Source organism: Miscanthus floridulus, chromosome 7, assembly GCF_019320115.1.
Source record: "Miscanthus floridulus cultivar M001 chromosome 7, ASM1932011v1, whole genome shotgun sequence".
Lineage (NCBI taxonomy): Eukaryota > Viridiplantae > Streptophyta > Magnoliopsida > Poales > Poaceae > Miscanthus > Miscanthus floridulus.
In genome coordinates, this window is record NC_089586.1 from 128,062,909 (window position 1) to 128,086,635 (window position 23,727).

Consider the following 23,727-nt stretch of genomic DNA (forward strand, 5'->3'; position numbering starts at 1 on the left):
GTTGAAATCTGACGAATAGCGTTTGAAGCTAGTGACACGTGGCGTCCATCAGTGGACCGGACGCTGGGTCCAGGGTCCGGTCAGTAAGACCGGAGCGTCCAGTCAGAGCGCAGTGTGCCCAAAGAAGGGGTATAACGGCTCTATTTCGTGGGGGCTTCTATTTAAGCCCCATGACCGGTTGTAGCTCATATCTTTGGCCATTTTCATTAACATAGCAACCTTGTGAGCTAAGCCAAAGCTCTCCCACTCATCTCCATCATTGATTCATCATCATAGTGAGATTGGGAGTAATCCAAGTGCATTGCTTGAGTGATTGCATCTAGAGGCACTTGGTGTTCGTGTTTCGCTGCGGATTTCGCTTGTTACTCTTGGTGGTTGCCTCCACCTAGATGGCTTGGAGCAGCGAGGATCATTGAGCGGAGGGTGGTGATTGTCTCCAGCTCCGATCGTGGTGATTATGAGGGGTTCTTGACCTTTCCCCGGTGGAGAGCCAAAAGGTACTCTAGTGGATTGCTCGTGGCTTGTGTGATCCTCATCTTGTGTTGGTTGTGCGGCACCCTATTGAGGGTTTGGCGTGTGAAGCCAATTAGTGCGTGAACCTCCAAGTGAGTGAATCGCCACAACGAGGACTAGCTTGCCGACAAGCAAGTGAACCTCGATAAAAATCATTGTGTTCATCTTTTGATTCCGAGGTGATTGGTATTCATTATTATTCATCTTTGTGATTGATTGGTTCACTCCTCGACACGACGGTATAACCCTCTTAATCACTCTCTTTACTTTACCGCAAACTAGTTGACAAGCTCTTTAGTGTAGCTAGTTGTGAGAGCTTGCTTGCTTGGTTGGTGTGGCTCTTTAGTTAGCTTTTGAGAGCACACTAACATAGGGTAGTGTCATAGCTCTTGTGTGAATCGACACTATCTAAACTAGAATTGTGGTAGGTGGCTTGCATTTTAAGTATGCTAGCGCAACACATGCTTCGCCTTATAATTGTCTAACCTTTTGTTAAGTGTTGTTGAAGAAATTTTATTAGGCTATTCACCCCCCCTCTAGCCATTAGGACCTTTCAACAACCCACTGTACTCAAAGTCTTGGACTTCTTCAGAGGTATCATTAATATTCTGCACAGTTCTATATCTCATTTGAACCCTTTCTGAATCCACTGAATCCCTAGATGGTGGTGTTGCAAATTCAATTCCTGGTGCATTAGGACTACCTGGAGGTGTCACTTGGGGTGATCCTGCATCAGTGTCAATCGACCACTGCACAGGTGAAAGAGGTTCTGCAACTGAATCTACTGAACTTTCAGTCATTGACTGTGAGCCTGAATCTGCACTGTCAGTTACTGTACCCTGTCCAGCAATAGTGTAATGTTCAACTTCAAACATAGGTGTTCCAGCATCTGACTCAGCTTCTTGATTCCACTTCCAAGCTCGGCTTTCCTCAAAGATCACATCCCTGGATATGTGAAGCTTCTTAGCTACTGGATCATAGAGTCTGTAGCCCTTTGTTCCTGTTTCATATCCAATTAACACCATCGGGACTGATCGATCTGACAGCTTGGACATACCGGGGCCTATCTGCTTGACATGAGTGATACAACCAAAGGTACGCAGGTGATGCACTTTAGGCTTCCTATTATACCATGCCTCATACGGTGTTTTACCTTGGAGGCTTCTTGTCGGAGCACGGTTTAGCAAATAAACTGCCGTTGTCACTGCCTCTCCCCAAAACTCTCCCGGTACACCCTTACTCTTCAGCAGGCACCTCGCCATCTCCACCACGGTGCGATTGCGCCGTTCCACAACGCCATTTTGTTGTGATGTATATGGCGTCGTGGTATAATGCTTGACACCATGCTCGTTGCAGTACTCTCTAAACTCGATGGAGTTGAATTCACCACCGCGGTCACTACGAAAAGCTCGGAGCCTCCCACCTTGTTCTATCTCTGCTAGCGCCTTGACACGCTTGAAACACTTGAACGCTTCATCTTTGGTTGCCAACAGCTCAATCCACATGTATCTTGTATTATCATCAACAATAAGCAAAAAATAGCTTTTACCTCCCGGTGTCTTTGGCCTAATTTGGCCACACAGATCGGCATGGAACAAGTCCAGGGGCTTCTCACCTCGGTGATTTGCCACAGCAAGAAAGGGTTGTCGATGCTATTTTCCCAACGCACAGCCATCACAGAACTCCTCCACCCTGTCAATCACCGGCATCCCTTCCACCATTCTCTTCTGACCAAGATCACGGAGTGCACGAAAGTTAAGATGACCATAACGCCGTGCCATACCCATGCCTTGTCATCAGTCTTGGCTGTCAAACAAACAGGAGCTGCCAGCTGCGTTGTCAATAGATACAGGTGGTTCTTGACACGTGGTGATCGAGCCAGCAGAGAACGCTCAACATCGAACACATTGCAGTAGCCTTCTTCTATCACAATTTTGCAGCCGCCCTCTTCCAATTGACCCAAGCTTACAATGTTACTTCTGAGTTTAGGAATGAAATAGACTTCGGTGAGTACCTTATGCCCCTTTGCCTTGGTTTGGAGCACCATAGAGCCAATGCCCTCGATCTCGACGAGCGATCCATCGCTGAACCGTACCGTGCCGCGCACAGACGTGTCCAGCGATGCAAGTGCCTCGCGACGTCCCGTCATATGATTGCTGGCCCCCGTGTCGAGGACCCAGACATCTCCGGCTTCATCACTATCACCGGGGTGGACCTTCTTCTCATTGAGATGCACGACCTGACATGTCGCGCACCCCCTTGGCTGCTCGTCGATGCGCAAGTGCACACGCACGGCGTGCACCGTGGCCAACAGGATCGACGGGTGTTCCGTGTCCGCCTGTGCGTGATGAGCCTCCTCCTTGCGCTCCTTCTTGGGCCTCTTGCAGTCCTCCGCCCAGTGGCCATAGATGCCACAGTTCCTGCAACGCCCCTTCCTCCTCGGAGTGCCCATCGATGTCAATTTGACAACGGGCTCTCTCTTCTCGCCGCGGTCACCGCGGTCGCCTCGTCCTCCACCACCTCCATTCTTCGACTTCCCAGCCTTCTTCTCGCCTCCACTCGACGAAGAGGACTCGGGCATGAGTCGATGGCGGTTCCTGGCCACCCAGTCCTCCTCCATCAAGAGGAGTTTGCCTGTTTTGTCGGTGACGGCCTCGATCCCGAGGCGATCCTCGGCCATCTTGAGACGCCCAACGAGCTCCTCAATCGTTAGGGTTTTGAGATCGAGTAGCGTCTCGATGGAGATCGCGATCTGCAAGTAGCGCTTGGGGAGGACTCGGAGCATCTTCTTCACCACTCTCGCGTCTTCGATGGCTTCACCAGCCGTGCGTAGATCCGCCGCCAGGGCGTTGATGCGCAAGGCGAATTCATCCACCGTCTCTCCGTCCTTGAACGCGATGTTCTCGAACTCTTGGAGCAGGCGCTGAGCGTTGGCCTCCTTTACGCGTTCAGCTCCAACGCGCATGCTCTTCACCACCTCCCATGCCTCCTTGACGGTCTTCTTCGCCCCCAACATCTGCCACATCTCCTGAGGAACGGACCGGAGAAGTCCGCCCATGGCCTGGCGATCATCTTTTCTCTTCATGCCTTCACCTCCCGGTTCAACCGCCTCCCACACCTCCAAGATCTCAAAGTTGCACTGCATCAGAGTTGCCCACTCCGCATAATTGGAGCGGGTGAGCATCGGCCACATCAAGGAGCTCTCCCGAACTCCATGTGCCGAGCTGCTTGATGCCGATGGCGATTTGTCGCCCATCTTCACCGACGACGACGATGATCTTGGTGGGATGACGAACTTCTTGCGGGGTGGTTCACGCGGCGGGCTCACCGACCCACCGTAGAACATACAATGCGGCTCTGGTACCACTTGTTGGCGCCGGTGACCGGAGTGGTCTGCCCGACGGCGATCTACGAAGGCCGGCGCTCGCTCTCTGCACTCACGACGTGACACAAAAAAACGCAAGACGCAAGAGCAGTTTTCGCCGCGCACTATCGCGGCCCCTTCAGGCTTTCTTCTTTGTTATTTATTCAACAGTGTTTACAACGATCTGTGATCCGATATCGCCGTGCCCGCCTTGTGCGCGAGAACGATTTTTATGCGCCCGTGGCGGAAGACTCGCTCGCCGCACCGTGCAGCACGGCTCTGGCTCCACACCGTTCTACTACATGCAGCTAACTAGCTTGTGAAAAGGAAACATGCACTGCCTAAGTACAAGTATGTCAATGCAAAACGTGCACGGGATTCAACTAACATCCTCGCTGTCGTCTTCCTCGTCGTCTTCTACCACGACGCCGGTGGGGTGGGGTGACCATGAACTAGGCACGGATTCGCGATATCATCGGAAGGGGTGACCTCGTCCTCGACCCCATTGGACGGGACCACCTCGTTCTCGATGCCGCGATTGTCCCCTTTGCACTGTTCTTCCTCATCGTCGACGTGGTGCACTAGATGCCATGGGCGGTGGGTCCGACATGGAGCTTGAATCCGCCACTACTCGAGGAGCACGGTGGACCGGATCTCATGACGCGGTGGAGCTCGGATCCGCCACCGCCTGAGGAGCTCAAAGACGTGATTTTACGATGCCAGGTGGATCTCATGAGGCGGTGGAGCTTGGATCCGCCACTGCCTGAGGAGCTCGAACGGGAGAGGATGACGACAGACAAATCCCATGGAGTCACGGCAGTGGAGAGGGCAACGGCGAGGAGCTCGGATCCGCATCATGTCTTACGACAGGTGGATCTCCATGATGGGCACCATCAGAGCATCCTGTCACTATCAGAAAATGGAGATTTCGTGAGGGGGACAGTTTTTCGTGAGAATGAAAAATACACTCTCACGAATATATTCGTTTTTACGAGGGTGATGTAAATCCCGCCGCGAAAACTTATTTTCATGAGAGTGCTCCACCCACCGTCATGAAATCAACTATTTTCGTGAGAGTATTTAATACCCTTTCATGAAAATGACTACTCCACCACGAAATTATCTATTTTCATGAGAGTGATAGTTTTCATGAGAGTCAACTTGCACCGCCACGAAATATGGGTTGCTCATTGTTGTGAATTGATCTTGAAAACTAAGAACATGAACAAAGTTTTCCTCCTTTTAATCTACGGTGAAATTTTGTAACTAATCTTTCTCCCTCATGCTAACACTAAATGTGATGATTTTTTTTCTAAAAGTTTTTAAAATCGTGATCTATCAATTTATGGTATTCTTACTGCTTTTTTATTTCTGTTTATTGGTCATTTTATTTATCAAGCAAATAGAGAACGATTGTTGTGAAGCTACCTTTAGGAAAAGTGCCTTTCATATTCCAAAACTTTTTTTTAACAAGCAATAGCCTACATATATGTTGCTACGTAGGAGTTTCAAAAAATTTGGAACCCGTTGATATTTTCTATTATTTAAATGAATTTATGCGTGCTTTCCGAAAGTAATTCCAAATTGAACTGTGTGTGTCTCTAATAGGAGTAACAAAATTACAAAGAACATATTTATGGTCATACATTTCACTCTATCCCATATCTCAGAGTTGTTAGGGAAAATCATTTGTTTGCTAGGGAGAATTCATCCTTCTGTTTCTAAATTACCATAAAATAATTGTAATGATTCTAAACTTTGTCAGAAAATTCTATAATTTTGCATAGCAACATGTTTTTGTTGCATAGTCTTTATATTAAAAAAACTCAAATGATTTTAAAAAGGTGGCAGTATACATTGTTCACAAATTAATAAATCTCTCGTATAGTTATATGTCAACATATAAAAGATATATCTAATTGTGAATAATATATACTACCACTGTATGAGATGGAGAAATGACCAAAACAAAAGTTGTAGATCTCGATGAGTTCTACAACTTTGTTGTTGATGATTTTTTTCATTTGAAATCATTTACTATTACAAAATTCTGTTGGAAGCTCTCATATTTTCAAATTCAAATTTTGAATTGTTCAAACAAAGTTGGATGGAGAAATGATCAAAATATGAGTTGTAGATCTAGATGATTTATAAAACTTTGTTTTTGATGACTTTTTCATTTGGAGTCATTTACTGTCCCAAAATTATGTCCGAAATTGTCCTATTTTGAAATTCAAATTTTAAATTGTTGAAATAAAGTCGGATAGAGAAAGGACCAAAAACCGAAATTGTAGGTCTCGATGGGATCTACAACTTTTTTATTGACAACTTTTTTATTGAAAATCATTTACTACTCCAAAATTGTAGAAGTTCGTAAATTTCTAGAAAGTAGAAAAAAGAAAAAGGAAAGGAGATCTAAGATTTCCTATTCGGCCCACGATTTGCTCTCCGTTGTGATTCACGATCAGATGGATGAAATGTGCATAAAACTCAAACCCTAATTTATTTTCCTCCCACTCTTATCCCCTCCCACCCCCACCCACACCGCGCCGCGCCCGTACAACACCCCACCGATGCCGTTCACTGTGCATGATGGAGCGGTTACGTTGTGCATGATGGGATGGCCCGCACGAAAACACTGGATGCGGAGACGTGGACGGCATCCATGCGGTACTGTACCGTGGGCGGAGAGCTGGAGAGCGGCGACCAGAACACGGCGGCACAGGCGAGGTCCCGTGAACGTCAGCGGTGAGGCAACCAGACGGCTCCATGCCCTGCGTCGTCTCCTTCAGCATACCCGACACCAATGATACCTCCGCATCAGTAAGCTTTCCCATTGCTTTTCCTTTTGCTACTTAGATCTGATGCTCAGAAATCCGGCTTTTGGTGCTGTATTAATCTAGCGCCCACAGCTATTGATGAAATATATATTTGCTCCACCGATAAGTTTTAAACTATTAGGATGAGACAATACTCAATGTCTTGTAACGTTCCATTTATGTTTAGACTCCACTTCTTCGTTATCTTTCCGAGTCACAGCCATAAGCTTGAACAGGCGTCTAAAATGGTGAGATTGGGCAACATGTTTAACTTACAGTTTGAATTGCCTGGACTTCGGCTTGTTTCAACTAGTGAGGTGGTTGACAGACAGGGAACTAGTTTTGGTGCCGACCTCGCTCCAAGCCTTCAGATTGCAGTGCCTCCAATAGATGTCTGCCTCTAGGACCATTTAGGTGGAAATTTCTCATTGTTTCAATTAATCCTGATAAACTTTGTATGGAAAATACTATTATGTACCATAATCCTGTATGCCTCTTTTTGGCAATTTTTTCCAGAAAATACTTTTTACATATTGTGTTCCTTGTGTCTAATTTATTCACTTAGGACATTTCTGGTGCAGGACCGTGATGCAAATAAAGTTGTCAAAGAGGTAACTTTTGGCCCAGGAGGCAAGAAGTATCTGTTCTGCAAGGTATGATTTCAAAAACTTGCCTGATAGCTACTATGGGATGAGAGAATTTGATGTCTTAATTCTTTACATGATCTACCATGCAGGTTGCATCGTTGCCTGATAGCCATTGTGGGATGAGAGAATTTGATGGCTTAATGCTTTGTAAGTTATTTGTTCCATCACTTATGTTGTACAGCAGAGGTTCAGTTTCAATTATATGAGATGAGATGAGATTTATCTTGCATTATTTTGTTGTAACTGTAACTCATTGGTTATTTGGAAATTGGTAATCTCAGTCTCTGATTTCAAGTTAGAAACCAGTATGGATATTTAATTGTTCTTCGTGCTGCAGGGCATGTGAGCTCGCACTACTGGAGACGGCCTCTTTGCCGAGGGCTTCTGGGTTTACCGAGGGCTAGCTCTCGGGCACTCGGCAAAGGGGGTCTTTGCCGAGGGCCAGCCCCAGAAGCCCTCGGCAAAGCTAGGCCCTCGGCAAATAAGCCTTTGCCGAGGGCCTGGCCCTCGGCAAAGAAACGACCCTCGGCAAATTGGCCCTCGGCAAATATGGCCGGATGGGTCACGGCGGCCAGTGGCGTCAATCTTTGCCGAGTGCCCGCCGTCAGGCACTCGGCAAAGATTTTTTATTTTTTTTAAATATTCTTTGCCAAGGGCCCAGATCTAGGGCCCTCGGCAAAGATTTTTTTATTTTTTTTTAAATATTCTTTGCCGAGGGCCATTGGCCAGGCCCTTTGCCGAGGGCCAGACTAGGCCCTCGGCAAAGATTTTTTTTTTTGGTTTTTTTAACCCAGTTTTTTTGTGGTGCTATAATACATTATTTAAAACTCAATTTTAAAATTTGGGCCTCCAACTAGGACAAGTACGCGCTGGTCACAGATGACACTTACCGCAACAAGCAGGAGCGGGTATTGGCGGAGTTTTGGGTAAGTTTCTCTCGCACAACATTGCTTAATACATCTCATTCATTGGTTAAATGTTTTATTGAAATAATGAATGGATACATCAGTTTTGTATGCAGAAATGTTTCAAGGCCGAAGAAGGACTTGAGGCCCAGGCGGATCGGGCGGCTGTCGCAGCTTGTAGGAAGTACGTCACCGAGATGCACCACCATGGGCGCGTCCAAGCCCACATAGACTACTACAGGTCGGTACTTAAGCAGTCCCTCCCCAAGCCTCAAGCAAGACTGATTACGTTGACCCGGGACCAGTACCTTGAGGTAGGCGAATAACATTCATAATAATTTGTTTTGATATTAAGTAGGTTCAATTTCATCTTCTTATATGTCAAATACTCGATGACTTGTAGGTGATTCCCTGGTGGTGCCGATCGTATCCCGAGTGCTGGGCCATGATCGTGGACAAGTGGTTATCACAGGACTTTGTTAACACACACGAGAGACAGCAGGAACAGCGTCTGATGAGGCAAGGTCCAACTCACCATCAAGGCAGACGCAGCCTCCCCGGATACAAACAAGCATACGTAAGTGATTTCTTTCATTTATTTTGATGCTCAATTCTGCTTGATTTCTCACCATCTTCCCGTCTTTCTCGCAGGAGGCTGCGCACCCAGGTGAGGAGGTCTTGGAGTTCTCTGCGTGGGCTATGTCCCATATGGGCAGGGCGTCGTCCTCTGTCTCCTTCGACCCAGCTGCCCCGCCCCCAGGTGTACTTCGACCCGAACGTGTACACTAAAGTCCAAAAGTACACGTCCTCGGTAAGGGAGATCTATGGGGAAGATTACAATGTGCGCACTCAGCCCATTGATGCAGAGACGATCATGAGGCTCGGAGGAGGCAAGAAGCACGGGCGGCTGTGGATTGCAGACGGCGCCATCGACTTCACCACTGTTCCCTCCCTCGACGCTATCCGAGCACGGAGCACAAGCTCCAGCCAGCCCATACGCTCATGGCCTTCTCCAGCACTGTAGCAGGTCTAGGCACTCCAGGTAATTCCTGTTTTACTCGTCGTACGTTGATATTTACACACCTAAATTAGATTTGCATTACTGATACATTGGAGTGAAATATTGCAGGCCGAGCTGGAAGAAACAAAAAGGCAAAGTCAAGAGCAGAACGCAGAACTGACCGCACAGCTGCAGGCCCAGCAGGTCACGTTCGAGGCCGCGCAGAAGCAGATGGCGGAGATGATGGTGATCATGCAAAGTCTTGGACAAGCATCGGGTGTACCTGTGTAGTTTTCAGCTCCTCCACCTCCTACTCCTGCAGCTACTCCTGTAAGTATGAAAGTTCACTTTTCGCTTGTGCTTTGCATGTATGTCGGCCTTCGTGTCGTTGTGGATGTCGGCGTTCGTGCCGTTGTGGATGTCGGCGTTCGTGACGTTGTGGATGTCGGCATTCGTGCCGTTGTTTCTTGTAGGTTTTGGAAACCTCCCCATGCAGGGGAGGTGCTGCCGAAATTTTCAATTGAGTCTAATCTTTTTGTATTCCTAGATTACTAGATGCAATCTCTAAGTTCCAAAACTGTTTTCCCGGATTACTCACACATGCAATCTCTGCTCCTTTGTGCAGCCTCCGTCCACGGGTTCCAATCATCCCGGTAGTGCGTCACCGGCTGATCCTGCCTTTCCTTCACCACCGTCTCATAGGCTACCTTGATGAGGACTAGTGCTAGGTGATGTGGTTGGACTTTATTATAATATTTGTGGTTTATGGTTCTGACTTGTGCTTGGATTTCATGAACTTGTCGTAATAAACATGTGAATGATGATGAACATGTGACTTGTCGTTGTAATATATTGTGATTTGTGGTTCACGATTATGGTTGTGATATATTATGAGAAAATGGGTTCTGTGTGATATATATATGTGATGGTTCATATATATATATATGTATATACATAAAATGCTTGTGTTGATGTAATGCAAAAAACAAAACAAAAAATTAAATTTCTGCCTCTTTGCCGAGGGCAATGACCAAGGCCCTCGGCAAAGAAGGGTCCTTTGCCGAGAGCCGTCCCATTGCCCTCGGCAAAGATTTTTTTTTAAAAAAATAAAATTTCTGCAACATTTCTTTGCCGAGGGCCATGGTTGGAGGCCCTCGGCAAAGACTTTTTTTTAAAAAAAATAAAATTTCTTTGCCGAGGGCCTGCGTGGAAGCCCTCGGCAAAGATTTTTCAAAAAAAAAAGAATAATTCTTTGCCGAGGGCCGTCCCATTGCCCTCGGCAAAGATTTTTTGAAAAAATTGTGCACATTTCTTTGCCTATGGCCATGGTTGGAAGCCCTCGGCAAAGATTTTTCAAAAAAAAAGAATAATTCTTTGCCGAGGGCCCCCGGAGACGGCCCTCGGCAAAGACTCCGTCCCAGGCGCCGGCGTCGTAACGGCTGCTTTTCTTTGCCGAGTGCCGCTCCAGCCCTCGGCAAAGGCTTTGCCGAGTGCCCGATAAAGGGCCCTCGGCAAAGACCCTCTTCGTCGACTCAAAATTCCCCGAGAGCTCTTTGCCGAGGGCCGCCCTCGGCAAAGCCTTTGCCAAGGGTTAATGGGCATTTGCCGCCTCAGGTCCTCGGCAAAGAGGCCGTCTCCAGTAGTGTAGAGAGGAGCACAGCAAGCCTTTCAGGAATTTCTTTTCCATATGGCTGTTCTATTTTGGTGCAAGGCACTACCAGTGCACGCGGGACGGGCACAACCCAGTGCATTTTGTCAGGCACTTCGCCGGCGTGCGGGTTGTGAGGGTGCTGCATCAGATGCTTGCCAACAAGGTACACAAATGAAAGATTTTCAGTTTTACTCACAAGTGTTTGCTGTTTACAGCTGCTGGTGGAATTAGTCATGCCTATAATGTGCTATCAGATGGATGGTTCTTGTGCTTGGAGTACACGATTAGAGCATGACCAAGAATCTATTTTAGCATGGCCAAAATCCGTTCTCAGTTTGCCCTTTCCACTGCTTTATGTGATTTTGAAGTGTGCTTTCGCCACTGAATTTAGCTTAAGTCCTGTCAAGTCACAATCGAACAATCTATATATTTCTTAGTAGAACCGTAACTCATATGACAAGTCATACAGTTGTATTTATGTGATCGTCCTCGTGCCTGGTTTGTTAATTCTCAGCAAATGCTACAGGTTGAAGGCCTTGGGAAAATTACCTGGAATGACTTTGCAGCTGCCATCATGAACTGGAAATTACATGTAGGTTTATGTGCACTAGTTGTTTATCCAAGGCATTGTTCACAACTTAAGTGGATGCCTAGCGCTTATGACTTAGTGTAGGTGTATGTTTGTACACATGACATTATCCTTTTAATGTAACAGTTGGGAATTACTCATGGATATGATGTGTTGGAACGAGATTTGGCTTTATATATGTGCAAAATTTAACCCTCAGTTGTGTTGGTAATTTTCATGGAGGTTTACTGCCATGAAATAACTTGTTTTCGTGATGGTGTCCTCTCACGAAATCTATTTCATGATGGTAACTCTCCGAAATATCAAACTCTCACGAAATCTATTTCATGGCGGTGACTCAAACGAAATACCAAACTCTCACGAAATTATTTCATGACGGTGACCTCCCATGAAATACCGCGAAAAAACCGTCATGAAAACATATGCAAACCTGGAGGCCACGTTATTTTCATGAGGGTGGCCGTCACGCGGACTCCCGCCACGAAAAGAATTTGTGGCGGTGAACTCTCATGAAAATGGTATTTTCGTGTGTCTATGCATGACGGTGTACCCTCAAGCATTATTTTCGTGAGAGTAAAACCATATTTCGTGACGTGTTTTGCACTCACGAAATCTCTGGATTCTGGTAGTGTGTGGAGGCTACAAATGCTCCAACCGGCAAAAGACACAAACCAGTACTTCTGGAGGAAAAGCTGAGATGTGCTGTGAGAGAGCAAAGGCCATGCTTCTATATATAGAGAGAGAAAATGGTGAGATCAACAATAAATAAAGCAACGTAGCCTAGCGTAGGAAAAAAAATCTTCAGCCATTCTTTACCAACTTCCTCAATTTCAAAATAAGTGTCTTTCTGGCTTCCGAGAAATCAAATGTTTTTAACTTTTGACCAAATATATATAAGAAATACTAATATTTATAGTACATAATTAATATCATTAGATAGATCATTGAATCTATTTTTATAATAAATTTATTTAAAGATATAAATATTTTGCTAACAATTTTTATAAATCTAGTTAAATTTAAGAAAGTTTAACCGGTACTGACACTTATTTTGAAACTAAGAGAGCAGTACATGGCAGCAAACTTCTGATTGAGACCGACCACTAGCGCCTGCATAGGGGCTGCCGTAGCACTTGAGACCTTGGAATATCATCATGGACACGCAAAGGTTAGACCGTTAGAGGCTGGGAGCCTGGGATGCAACAAAAGGTGCAACATCGTACATACAGCTAGCCTGCCGACTTTGTCTTTTTCGTTTCTTTTTCTTTTTCTTTTCTTTTCCTTTGTGCCTTTGATAACGTGGCGCCCAATCAGAATGGTAGAAATGAAATGCTACTACTACATGACAACTAAAGTGCATGCGTTTAGTAAAGCTAAAGGGTTCCCAAATGTATGGAACAAGTTAATCCGAGGCTAAGGGTTCCTAAGTTAATAGTACTAATCGGGAGGCAGCCGCGGCCATTGCACACTACTAGACGACCTGTGCCCTTGCATGCCGATTCATTGTGATACTACACAAAGACACGTTAGAAATAGAAAAACACACACACAGAGAGTGAGAGAGAGAGGGGGAGATGTTTGATGTGTGGAGTGTTGTGGGATGGTGGGACAAGTGGCAGCTGCGCATCCTCGTCCTCGGCAGCCTCGGCCTTCAATGGTTTCTGATGGTGGCCGCCCCCATGCGCAAGTACACCGTCCGGCCCTGCTTCAGGCTGTGCATCTGGCTTGCATACATTAGCAGCGATGCTCTGGCCATCTATGCGCTGGCCACCCTCTTCAACCGTCACGCCAGGGCGAGCAGCATTAGCTGTGAAGGCACCGCGAAATATAAGGCGACTACCCTGGAGGTCCTATGGGCTCCTGTCCTGCTCATCCATCTCGGCGGGCAGGAGGAGCTGACTGCCTACACCATCGAAGACAATGAGCTGTGGACAAGGCACACCGTGACCCTTGTGTCTCAGGTCGCGGTTGCCATGTACGCCTTCTACAAGTCGTGGCATAACCCCAGCGACTGGAAGCTACTGGCATCAGCGATCCTGCTCTTCATCATTGGGGTGGTCAGTTTCAGTGAGAAGCCATGGGCCCTCAAGAAAGCCAGCATTAATAGATTGGCATCTGTGTCGGCGACGATACAAGGAACACAGAAGCGTACAAGATTGGCGGTGTACTTGGACGATCTTCTGTTCTCCGATTGGTACAACAGCTTCAAGTCCGGCGAGAAGAGTAACCTGCCTGGAGGTGTGAGTTGGTACGACTATTGCTTCTCCACCGAGTCGAGCAACAAGGATGTGGGCTTGTCGGACGCAGATAAAGTCTATATGGTGCTCTCGGACATGTCGCTGTCAGCTGCTGCCGATGACCTTGTGCAACGAGGCAGGGCTGGAAATGTCCAGGATGTTCTTCGGCCTCTGAGCACAAAGGCGGAGAAGGAACTCAAGCGCTGGCTGCGCGGCGCGTTTGGGCTCATATATACCAGAGCTAATTTGGTTTTCACTCGCACATACCTGGTTTACCATGTGCTGGTGGTGCCGATCCTGCACATCGCCGCCCTCGCGCTGTTTGCGACGAGCCACAAGGATGTGTACGACCGCACCGACGTGAAGATCACATACATCCTCCTGTGCCTCACCGCCGCGCTGGATGTCTTTGCGGTGTTCATCCGTCAGCTCCTGTACCGGGCGATGTCTGCAACAAGTGTCCCGGCGCTGTGCGAGACGGTACCAGGCTACAACCTCATGGAAGCGGTTCTCCGGCGGAGGCAGAAGGCCATTGGGTGGCTGGTCAAGTGTGCCACCAGCCTGGGCTGCAAGGAAGAGTACTTCGACTACTGCAACTGCAAAGCCGGCGGTCAAGACGACAAAAAACTGTACAAGAATGTGTCGGAGATGGTCCTTGCAGATCTGGTGGATGCACAGGGCCGCGACCTTGCCAATTACAGGGTCTTCACGGTGCCATACGACGCACCATCAGGCGGCACTGCTGAGCTGCCGGCGGACCATGAAGAGGCAGCAGCAGCAGGTGGTGTCGAGATAAAAATCTGCGGTAGTCAGAAGCAGGAGCCCTCCCCACGCCAAAGGCAAGACGACTCGACGGTCGTCAGAGCAGATTCGAGACGGCAGAGCAGCAGCCCGGGCGCGGCGGCGGCCAACTGGGCTCTAAGTGAGGAGCAGCAGAAGGTGTGCGGCCCCAAGATACGGAGCACCCTGCGTGGGTCGTTCGACAGGAGCGTCCTCGTCTGGCACATCGCCACCGACCTCTGCTTCCGCGTGGAAGCTGCTCCTCCCGCTCCCGGTCCCGCCAACGGCGAGGAAGACCAAGAAGACCCACTACACTTGCTTCGCACCAAGTGCACGGAGGCAATATCCAGCTACATGGCTCGGCTGCTGAATTCCCACCCGGACATGCTGCTCACCGGCAGCAGGCAGCACCTGGTCAGTGAAGCCATGGATGAATTCGAGACCATCTTGGGCCTCACCATGGATGATAACAGCGGCAAGCCACTCAGCAAAGGCGACCTGATCAAGATCATCGACGACGGGGAAGAGGCACGTTTCTTGCAGGTGCCCATTGGTAATAAAGATGAACACAAGGAGGTAAAATCTTTTTCCACTTGCAGATGCCCATTGGTAATAAATAAAGCTGAAGACCAAGGAGGTAAAATCTTTTTCCACTTGCAGTTGCAGGTGCCCATCGAGAGTAAAGCTGAAGACAAGGAGGTAAAAAAATCTTTCTTCCACATCCCCGAGGCATGCGGGCTCGCAAAGGAGCTGATGAAACTTGAACCGTCCACGCGCTGGAGGGTGATGTACCGGGTGTGGCTGGGCATGCTCTTCTACTCCGCCAGCATGTGCAGGGGCTACCTGCACGCTAAGAGCTTGGGTGAAGGTGGTGAGTTCCTCTCCTACGTCTGGCTCGTCCTCTCGCTCAAGGGTGCCAAGACCCTGGCCGACAAGCTTCAGATGCTGGAGGTGGAGGGCGACGACAAGGAACCAACACCCTGATCGATGCCCCCACCACTAGCTGGTTTGGAAATTAATTCAATCCTCCAGATGCTTCACTTCGATCGCCGATGCCATGATTTTATATATCAATTCTACTGTTTGTTTGCTTGTTTGTTTAATTTCTAGCTAGCGTTCTACGATCCAACTACTGGCCGGTTTGTTTGTTGCCTTGCCTTGCCTAATAAAGCTCATTCCCTGAGTCTGATTCAGTGTGTTTCATTTGCTGTCTTGTGTGATACCGGTGTCTACTGCTGGATGTACCATTTCTTCTTCTTCTTTTCACAAAGCCTTCTCGGCGAGCTATATTCATCTGAGAAAAATGTTACATCGTTTGCTAAAAGATAAAAGATATAGTTAGGGGGTTCATCGACCCAAATACAAGGCTCTTTAGACACAAACGCTTGCCGAGCTAATTCATGAGCAGCGTTGTTGGCTTCTCTATTACAGTGCTCAATGGAGACTTCTGCGAAATCCTTCCATAATTCATAGCATTCATCAAAGATAGGAGCTCATGCTGTTGCCAAAAATCACCCATCCTTTATTGTTTCGACCACCTCTAAGCAATCAGATTGTACCATGCATAAACCTGCTGCAGCCCAAATGTTGCGCCAACATCAGTCCTTCCTTCAACGCATACGTTCCAGCCATTTGAGCATCAAGCACTTAAGGGAGAGGTTTATTTGCCGCCTCTTTGAAACCTCCTCCTGAGTCCCTGATGACCACATCTGTGCTTCCATTGCCTGACTCAAACGCAGCATCTATGTTTATCATGAGTTTCCCGCTGGTGGTTTCTTCTATCCTCGGCGTTCCCTTGAACCCTTTTGCATCGACCTCATGTAATTATTTGCGAAAGTAGCAATGTCCAAAGCCGCACTATGAGGATTCTGTATAGGATCTCCGTGGGTTACTTTCCTCCTTTCCCACCAAATGTATCACTCGTCAGTACCAGTTCAGCCAGCCAGCCCGACGTTTTTCAGACGAGGAACAGTACCTCCGCTCCTAATAGCTTCTTCAGTCATCTGCTGACCCAAGCAATCACCATTTGTCAGACTTTCGATGTGTCTCCATACCCCCAACGCAGACCAAACCGCTTTTGCTCGGTCACAAGTAAACATCATATGCTTAATGTCCTCATTATTTGACTGGCATACCGTGCATTCTGCACTGTCCAACACATGCCGATTAAATAGGATACCTTTGCAAGGAATCAGGCCGTTGAGGATTCTCCAACCTTGAATTTTTATCTTCCCCAGTATGGACATTTTCCACAGCCTCTTCCATATCCTGTTGTCCACCATATTTGCTGCTACACCTTCAAACTTTGATGTCCACTGGCAGTGATAGGTAGATCGTACTGAGAACAAACCCGATCAGTTATAATGCCATGCTACCACATGTAGCACCCGGTTTTAAGAACAAAACCAGATACGCACCTTATGGCTTGGGCCTCGTGGGGAAACAGCAGAGGCAGGGCGAGCCGGGCCTTATGGCCGAAGGGAAAAGCTAGCAGGCCTAGAGGAGAGGGAGAGAGAGAGTTTTTTTCGTTTTCTTTTCTCATTTTTCAAAGCCATTTCAAAATTCCTTTTCAAATTGAATTTGTCGGTGCGAAAAGTGACCAACACGTAAATATTTATAGTTTTGTCGTACATTGTGATCGGATGTGGCCTAGCACTCAATGACACAGGGTTTATACCGGTTCAGGCAACGTGCCCTACGTCCAGTTTGAGTCGGTCGGTGACTTTATTCCTGAGCCTAGGTGCTTGAAGTTTGTTGTGGGGTTACAAACGAGATGGAGTAAGATGAGGGTATCAGAGGTCCGGTCGAACTCCGGACCGAAGGGCCAAGAGTGATGGGAGCTCCGACGTGCGCTAAGTGTTCGAACGTACGCTCTATCTGGCTTTAGAGTTCTAGAGCCAAGCAGAGATAATCGTAATCAGTTGTCTGGATTCTTGCCTATGTGAATCGTCTGAATCCTCCGAATCGTCTTCTTTTGGAGAGAGTGCATCCCTTTTCATAGATGAAGGGGACAGCTTTATAAGAGAGAGAGAGTGTGTGTGAGAGAGAGTGTGTGTGCGTTACCTAGTCTTGTTGCCCACACCGTCGGGTACAAGTTGGTTTGTCGGTGCCCACAATATTGTTGATGCCCAGATGCATGTGGTAGGCTCCATCGTCTTCTTCTGGTATGGCAAATATCGACGCCTATCATACTGTAGGACAAATGTTGGCGTCCACAATACTTTTCGTGTTCTGACATGTCTGAAAGGTTGCACAGCACCCTTCTGACATAGCCTGACAGTACTGTCTTGCAGATGTGCAGGGTACGGTCCTTGGTATTGCGGTTGACTTGAGAGCCCTGCCTTATCTGCTCCGCCTGATTTCTTGGGTCCTTACCAAGCAGGCGTCCCCGTTCGGTTGTCCCCAGTCGGCTCCGACCGCGCTGGTCGAAGAAGAGCTGTAAGCAGGGGTTCGGAGTACTCCTGGTCGGAGAGGCGGGTCGAAGTCAGAAGCGAGCGCCGTCCTCTCCTTGGCCAGGCCTTCCGGTCGGAGAGGCGGGTCAGAGTCGGAAGGGAGCGACGTTCCTCCTTTGGCCAGGCCTTCCGGTCAGAGAGGCGGGCCGGAGTCGGAAGCGAGCGTCGTCCTCTCCTTGGCAAGGCCTTCCGGTCAAAGACTGGATCGCCCTTCTGGCCTGTCGTTAGGTATTTGGGTCGGCCCAGAAGTTGCGCATCGTTCGCAACGTCGTCTGCTGGGCCGAGCTTTTGTTGGAAAACAGGTCCATTAGGGACCCCGGGTTCATAAACCCGACATAATCATTTTTGAGTTTTAGATAAAAACACTCATCACGGTAAACCATATGCACCAGCATGTATTGCACAACAAGTTTGCTACTCCTTACGATAGATTTTTAACTTGATGAAAAAAAATATTATTTCTCTATGTTTTTACGAGCACAAAATACATAATTAAATCATTTTAACTCTATTTCAAAAGATGCAAATTTTAGGGCGTTACACCGCATCCTCTCTTCCCTGAGATAGAGGGATTTTAAGTATGCGTTGGACATCAACTGGCAGAAACAAAGATCTCAGCAGGTCTACATCCCAGTTGACATCTATCGGATTAATCAACTCATCAACGTTACTAACCAGGTTGCGCCCTCTCGGAGTTTGGATTTTGAGGTCTTGGCTACCGGCCGGTAGCCAATTGTCCTTCCAGATATTGACTTGTGCTCCATCGCCCACTCACTAAATGTAACTCTTTCTGAAACACTCCAGGCCACCCAACACACTTTGCCATATGAATGAACTGCTATAGTGAGGAAGACTGCTCTGATGCTCTCCTCTTTTAAAAAAACTGCACAAATCTTAAAGCGTCATTATTATATTATGTAATTAATAATTAATTTAACTTTTTCACCCGTGCTCCATCTGCATCCGTCAAGACCCGAGCCCGCACAGCCCATACTCGGCCATCTAGTCAATCACAATTTCATCTTCCTCTCGATTCTTTCTCGCTCCAGAAGTTCTTCGTGAACAGCGGCGGCACTGGAAAGACTAGCCGAGGCCTCGGCCACCTCTTAACCGGCTGGCGGTGGCCACTTGCACGTGCTTTCCGCAACCTCCAGCTAATTCTACATCATGCCCACGCCAGTAGCTGCGTCCATGTCCTGTGTGTCCAGTCCGGTGTCCGCCGTCTCGCCGGTTAACTTCGCAATTTCGCATCGTGCACAAGTCGGCGGCCGCGTCCAAATCCTGAACGCTGCTGGCCTGTTCCTAATATTCTGAAATCTGAATCTATGTTGAGAAATAAATGTCCACCACGCAGCTGTCACAATGGCATATATATGATTCCTCGATGACCAAGAGCCAGTGGTGGAGATATGCATGCCGTGCCGTGATCCAACAGGACGAGGGGCGCGGCTTGGAGCGGCTGCTTCCATGCAGAGACTCTCGTCGAGCGTGGCCATGTCAATTGTGAATTTGCTGTGTATGGGCTGGACGTGGGTAGATCGTGGCCCAAACAAGGTCCAGGCAAATACTTAATTAACAAATGGCAAATAAATAGTTCCCTAAAAAAATGACAAATAAATAGCAATTTGCTTTTGTGATGCGTGAGCAATTCTCATCTATATTACTTGGTTCTTTATGTTGAGAATTCTTATGATCAATTAGGGAATAATCTCAAGGGGTGTCTTTTTAGGCAACATATCATGTGTAAACCAACCAACCTATGCAAATTTGGAAACTACTAATCAGGACCACTGGATGTTGATCCAATGGATGAGGTGGGAGGGCTTAAGCGCGAAAAAAAGGATGGCGGGTGGGGGGTTTAAGCTCAAAAAAATCCCACATCTCACCCCATTCATTGGATCAGCATCTAGTGGTCCTGATTGATAGTTTTCATGTTTACACATGTTAGTTGATTTGCACCTGATATGTTGCCGTCTTTTTACCCCTCTCTCTTTCACACTTTTTAACTACCCATGTAGGCTCCGCGTGTGTGTATATATATATATATATATATATATATATATATATATATATATATATATATATATATATATATATAACACTTCATTTTGCATCGTTCCATCTGTCTCGCTCTCTCTACTTTTAACACGTTCTTCCCTGAGAAGAAAGACCGACAAGCAGTTCCCTGGAGACTTTGATCGCCGGAGAAGTTCCAGCGAAGGAAAGCAGAATGAGGAAGAACAGGAGGCCGCCGGTCTCCATCCTCGCTGATGAGAGGATGCTTGTTGGAATCAGCCACGTTTTTCGTCATGTTCCTGTCCCAGACCATGCCGAACAAGAGCATCTGGACTGGAGTCTGGACACACAAAAGTTGTAAGTACATATGTGAATTTGTTCTCTTAGCTTTCAACGGCATTGACGCCGCGGCGTCGCTCGCGCCTGTATGCGACCATGTGCTCGTTGGCCCAAGGTATGCACACGAACGCAGCCATAGGCCATAGCCATGGCCAGGCCGAAATCGGCAGTGCCCGCGCGCCCGGTGTGGCCACGGTGTCTGCACACAACCTGGCCCGTACGCTTGCCCGGCGGTTGGTGGCCGGCTACGGCCAGGCCCGCGACGGAGGCTGTCCTACGCCTGCGCCTCGCGCGCCACGGCCGGCGGCTCCTGCGCCGGGGGATGGCGACCCCGCACAGCGTCCTTGGCCCGATGCTCGAGGCCTCGCGCGGCACACATGGGTGGCGACGGCATCTATGGCCGAATTCAGCGTAGGTTGCGGCGACGTCCGCGGCTTGGCGCTGGCGGTTGGATCCACGGTGGCGGTCGCGCCCCTTCGGCTCGAAGGGGGGGCGGCTCAACCCTTCGGCCCATGGCGACAGCACCCGAATGCCTCGCCTGTGGCTACGGCTGTGGCACCCGCTCGCCCAGCCACACGACAGCGGCTCTGTGTCCCGTCGGCGACGGCTGGGGCTACGAACCCGCTCGGCCTGGCACGACCGCGCACCCGGTAGGCAGCGGTTACCGGCACCAACGCCTGTTGCGCCCCGTCGGTAGTGGCGTCTGGCCCGGAGGGCAGGCCTCGATGCCTTACACGGAACGGCGGCGGCGGCTGGCCCTGAATCCGAACAGACGGTTTCGAGAGAAGCCGCACCTGTACCGCTGTACGTGGCCGTGGGAGAGGATAAGGCTGTGCAAATTGCACATAAACCCTTATACTTTATGTGAATTACATAATGATTCTAAATGCATATATTGATAGTATATTTTAGTCCTATATGTTTTAGCCTTCGGATTTTAGTATCACCACTGCAATACATTGCATTTATTTGTGGAATAAATGCTTGTTTTAGACCTGAGTTTAAACGAATTATGATGCACATTATTTAAATGTGTAAATAGATGTTTTTTTAAGACTTATGAGTCTTTAGAAAGTGCATCATGATATTTTATATTGCGGGTGAATTTACTATATAAATATTTAGACATGATTTATGTGTCTATAAATTTCTGTTTTAGTCATGAACTTTAACAGTATCTGTATGGAAGAATTTTTAATCCCATACATTGTTCAGAGCACAAAATTATACATGTCTAAACATATGTAGTTTGTCGGTTTTGTTGTTTAGCAATTAATTTTAGTTGCAAAAAAATCGGATACTATTCATTATTGATAGTTAATTAAGGATGGATGTCGAAAAGGTAAAATGGCAGCGAAACCATATTTGCTAGTGAGGCTAACATAGGAATTGGATTTTTTTTTTTGCTTTGATCCTATGGGATTTTGCATAAATTATGCCACTATGCAACTATAGCACTTTGTGCTTAGTAAGTTTTCTATTTGTAGTCTATGACTTTAGCATTATTAGTACATTTGTACTTTGTCAACATTGTTAATTTGGTAATTTTTTCATAAATTGCATTTTAACAATGGTTGATTCTCTTAATTAAGATTTTTCTTAATTAACGATGGATTATGCAAAATTCTTAATTTCATATCTTAGATATATTCTTTTTTTTTGCGGAAGATATATTCGGGATCATAACACAAGTGATGGAGTCCTAGGTGTAAGCGACCGTGACGTCTAAGATAGAGAGTGAATTAGGCAACTTAAAAATCTACTCTAAACTATGGCATCTAATTCCACCTAGTCAAAACCTATGCAAGAAAGTAATCTATCTAGATGTGCAACTACAGTTTTACTAGGTGTGTTGCTATCTCTACCGCAAAAGAGTTATGCAACCTATGTTCCAATACTATCAACTAGCCTATCAACTAAGCTAGGAAAATAAAGCAATCAACCAATATAGCAATGTAAATGCGGAAGGTAAAGATGAGGTAGAGATGTAAATTTCCGTCGATGACTCTGATATTTTTATCGAGGTATCGAGAAGCGTTCAAGCTTTTCCCTAGTCCTCGTTGGAGCCCCTCTCAAGGAATCTCTCGCAAGGGCTAAGCTCCCGGTTAGGTAACTCCGTGGATAGCATCGGTCCTTCCTCACGTGCAAGTGGGTCTCCGGTGTGCCTTTCGGTAAGCCTCTCCTAGAACGCTCCCCGCCGTCTTCACTATCAAGCTTCCAGCTGAACCGCTGTGGGTCTTGTTCCCTTCGATACACGGTGACGGTCATACCACAAACGTGATTGGTATGATCTTACAAGACTACAAGCCTCTCTGATGTACAACAATGATGCGCACAAGCACCGAGTAATAAGATGTGTGCAAACCTCACTAAACACTTGGCCTAAACCTAAAGCAAGCGCATAAGCAGTGGTCTAATCAACCTAAGCACTTTGCAAAGCACCTACGCTAATCACCTAATAAATCACTAAGCATTATGCAAATGGAGATCACTAAAATGGTGTATCAATATCCTTGTTATGTTTTCTCAGCTCTCCACACTTCAAATGGCCGGTTGGGGGGTTATTTATAGCCCCACAAGTGAGAACTAGCCGTTGGACGCCAAGATCCAACAATCTGCTAGTGATCGAACGCTGGTCAAGTCCACACCAGACGTGTCCGGTCTTTCCGACCGTTGAAGCTGGCGCGTTGATCGGACTTGGCGCTGAGTCCGGTCACTTGCCACCGGACGCATCCGGTCACGTCTGCGCCTCTCTAGAACCTTTCTGGAATCGATCGGATGCTGCTGCCTGGTGCGTCCAGTCATCCATCTGTCGTGTCCGATCACGCTGAAGGTGTTGCCATGATGATGAACAGTGCCATTGTCGTGTCTGGTCATGTTTCTTCTTCAGCGTTCGGTTGCCTACTGACACTTGCCGCTATCTTGGACTGTCCATTGGACGTGTCTGGTCCTTACGAAGGGCGCGTCCGGTCGCCTCTGCCAAGCTTATTTTTTCTTGGTTTTGCGTCCGGCTTGGTTCTCATCTTCGTGCTTGGATTTTGTTTGATATCTTGGGTCTTCTCTTGTGCTTCTAGGATCTTGCTTATAGTGTTGATCGTCGGATCATCATGTCGCCATCATCTAAGTCACGTCTTGCACCCTATTGAACTACAAAATAATTACTTGCAAATTCATTAGTCCAATTTGGTTGTATTGGTCATCAAACACCAAAATCCAAAATAAATGGGCTTAGGGTCCATTTTCCTTACAACTCTCTATTTTTGGTGATTGATGACAACACGACCAAAGCAAACAAATAATAAAAATTTTGAAATTTAAAAACTATCTAGTTGCTAGAATCTAATGCAACGGGCAAGGTTATATGATGCTAAAGGATACCACGTGTAAACATCTTTGGAAACTTATCTTGCCCTTG

The 23,727-nt window shown here is 47.3% G+C and overlaps 2 protein-coding genes and 2 long non-coding RNA genes across 4 annotated transcripts; 3 read left to right on the forward strand and 1 right to left on the reverse strand.

Annotated features, from left to right (window-relative positions):
* Positions 1 to 2,212: 2,212 nt before the first annotated feature.
* On the reverse strand, positions 2,213 to 3,859 carry LOC136466253 (uncharacterized). Its single transcript, XM_066464659.1, has one exon. It carries the CDS (start codon positions 3,857 to 3,859, stop codon positions 2,213 to 2,215), a length of 1,647 nt encoding a protein of 548 aa, XP_066320756.1.
* A 2,595-nt stretch (positions 3,860 to 6,454) lies between these two features.
* LOC136464716 (uncharacterized) lies at positions 6,455 to 7,511 on the forward strand. Its single transcript, XR_010761253.1, has 3 exons — positions 6,455 to 6,700; positions 7,278 to 7,349; positions 7,433 to 7,511. It is a non-coding gene; the product is annotated as an uncharacterized lncRNA (long non-coding RNA).
* A 597-nt stretch (positions 7,512 to 8,108) lies between these two features.
* On the forward strand, positions 8,109 to 10,099 carry LOC136464717 (uncharacterized). The gene is made up of 6 exons (XR_010761254.1): positions 8,109 to 8,269; positions 8,353 to 8,562; positions 8,652 to 8,825; positions 8,900 to 9,290; positions 9,378 to 9,578; positions 9,874 to 10,099. It is a non-coding gene; the product is annotated as an uncharacterized lncRNA (long non-coding RNA).
* A 2,963-nt stretch (positions 10,100 to 13,062) lies between these two features.
* LOC136464718 (uncharacterized) lies at positions 13,063 to 15,639 on the forward strand. Its single transcript, XM_066463672.1, has 2 exons — positions 13,063 to 15,081; positions 15,166 to 15,639. Exons 1-2 carry the CDS (start codon positions 13,063 to 13,065, stop codon positions 15,487 to 15,489), a joined length of 2,343 nt encoding a protein of 780 aa, XP_066319769.1. The 3' UTR covers positions 15,490 to 15,639.
* Positions 15,640 to 23,727: the final 8,088 nt, after the last annotated feature.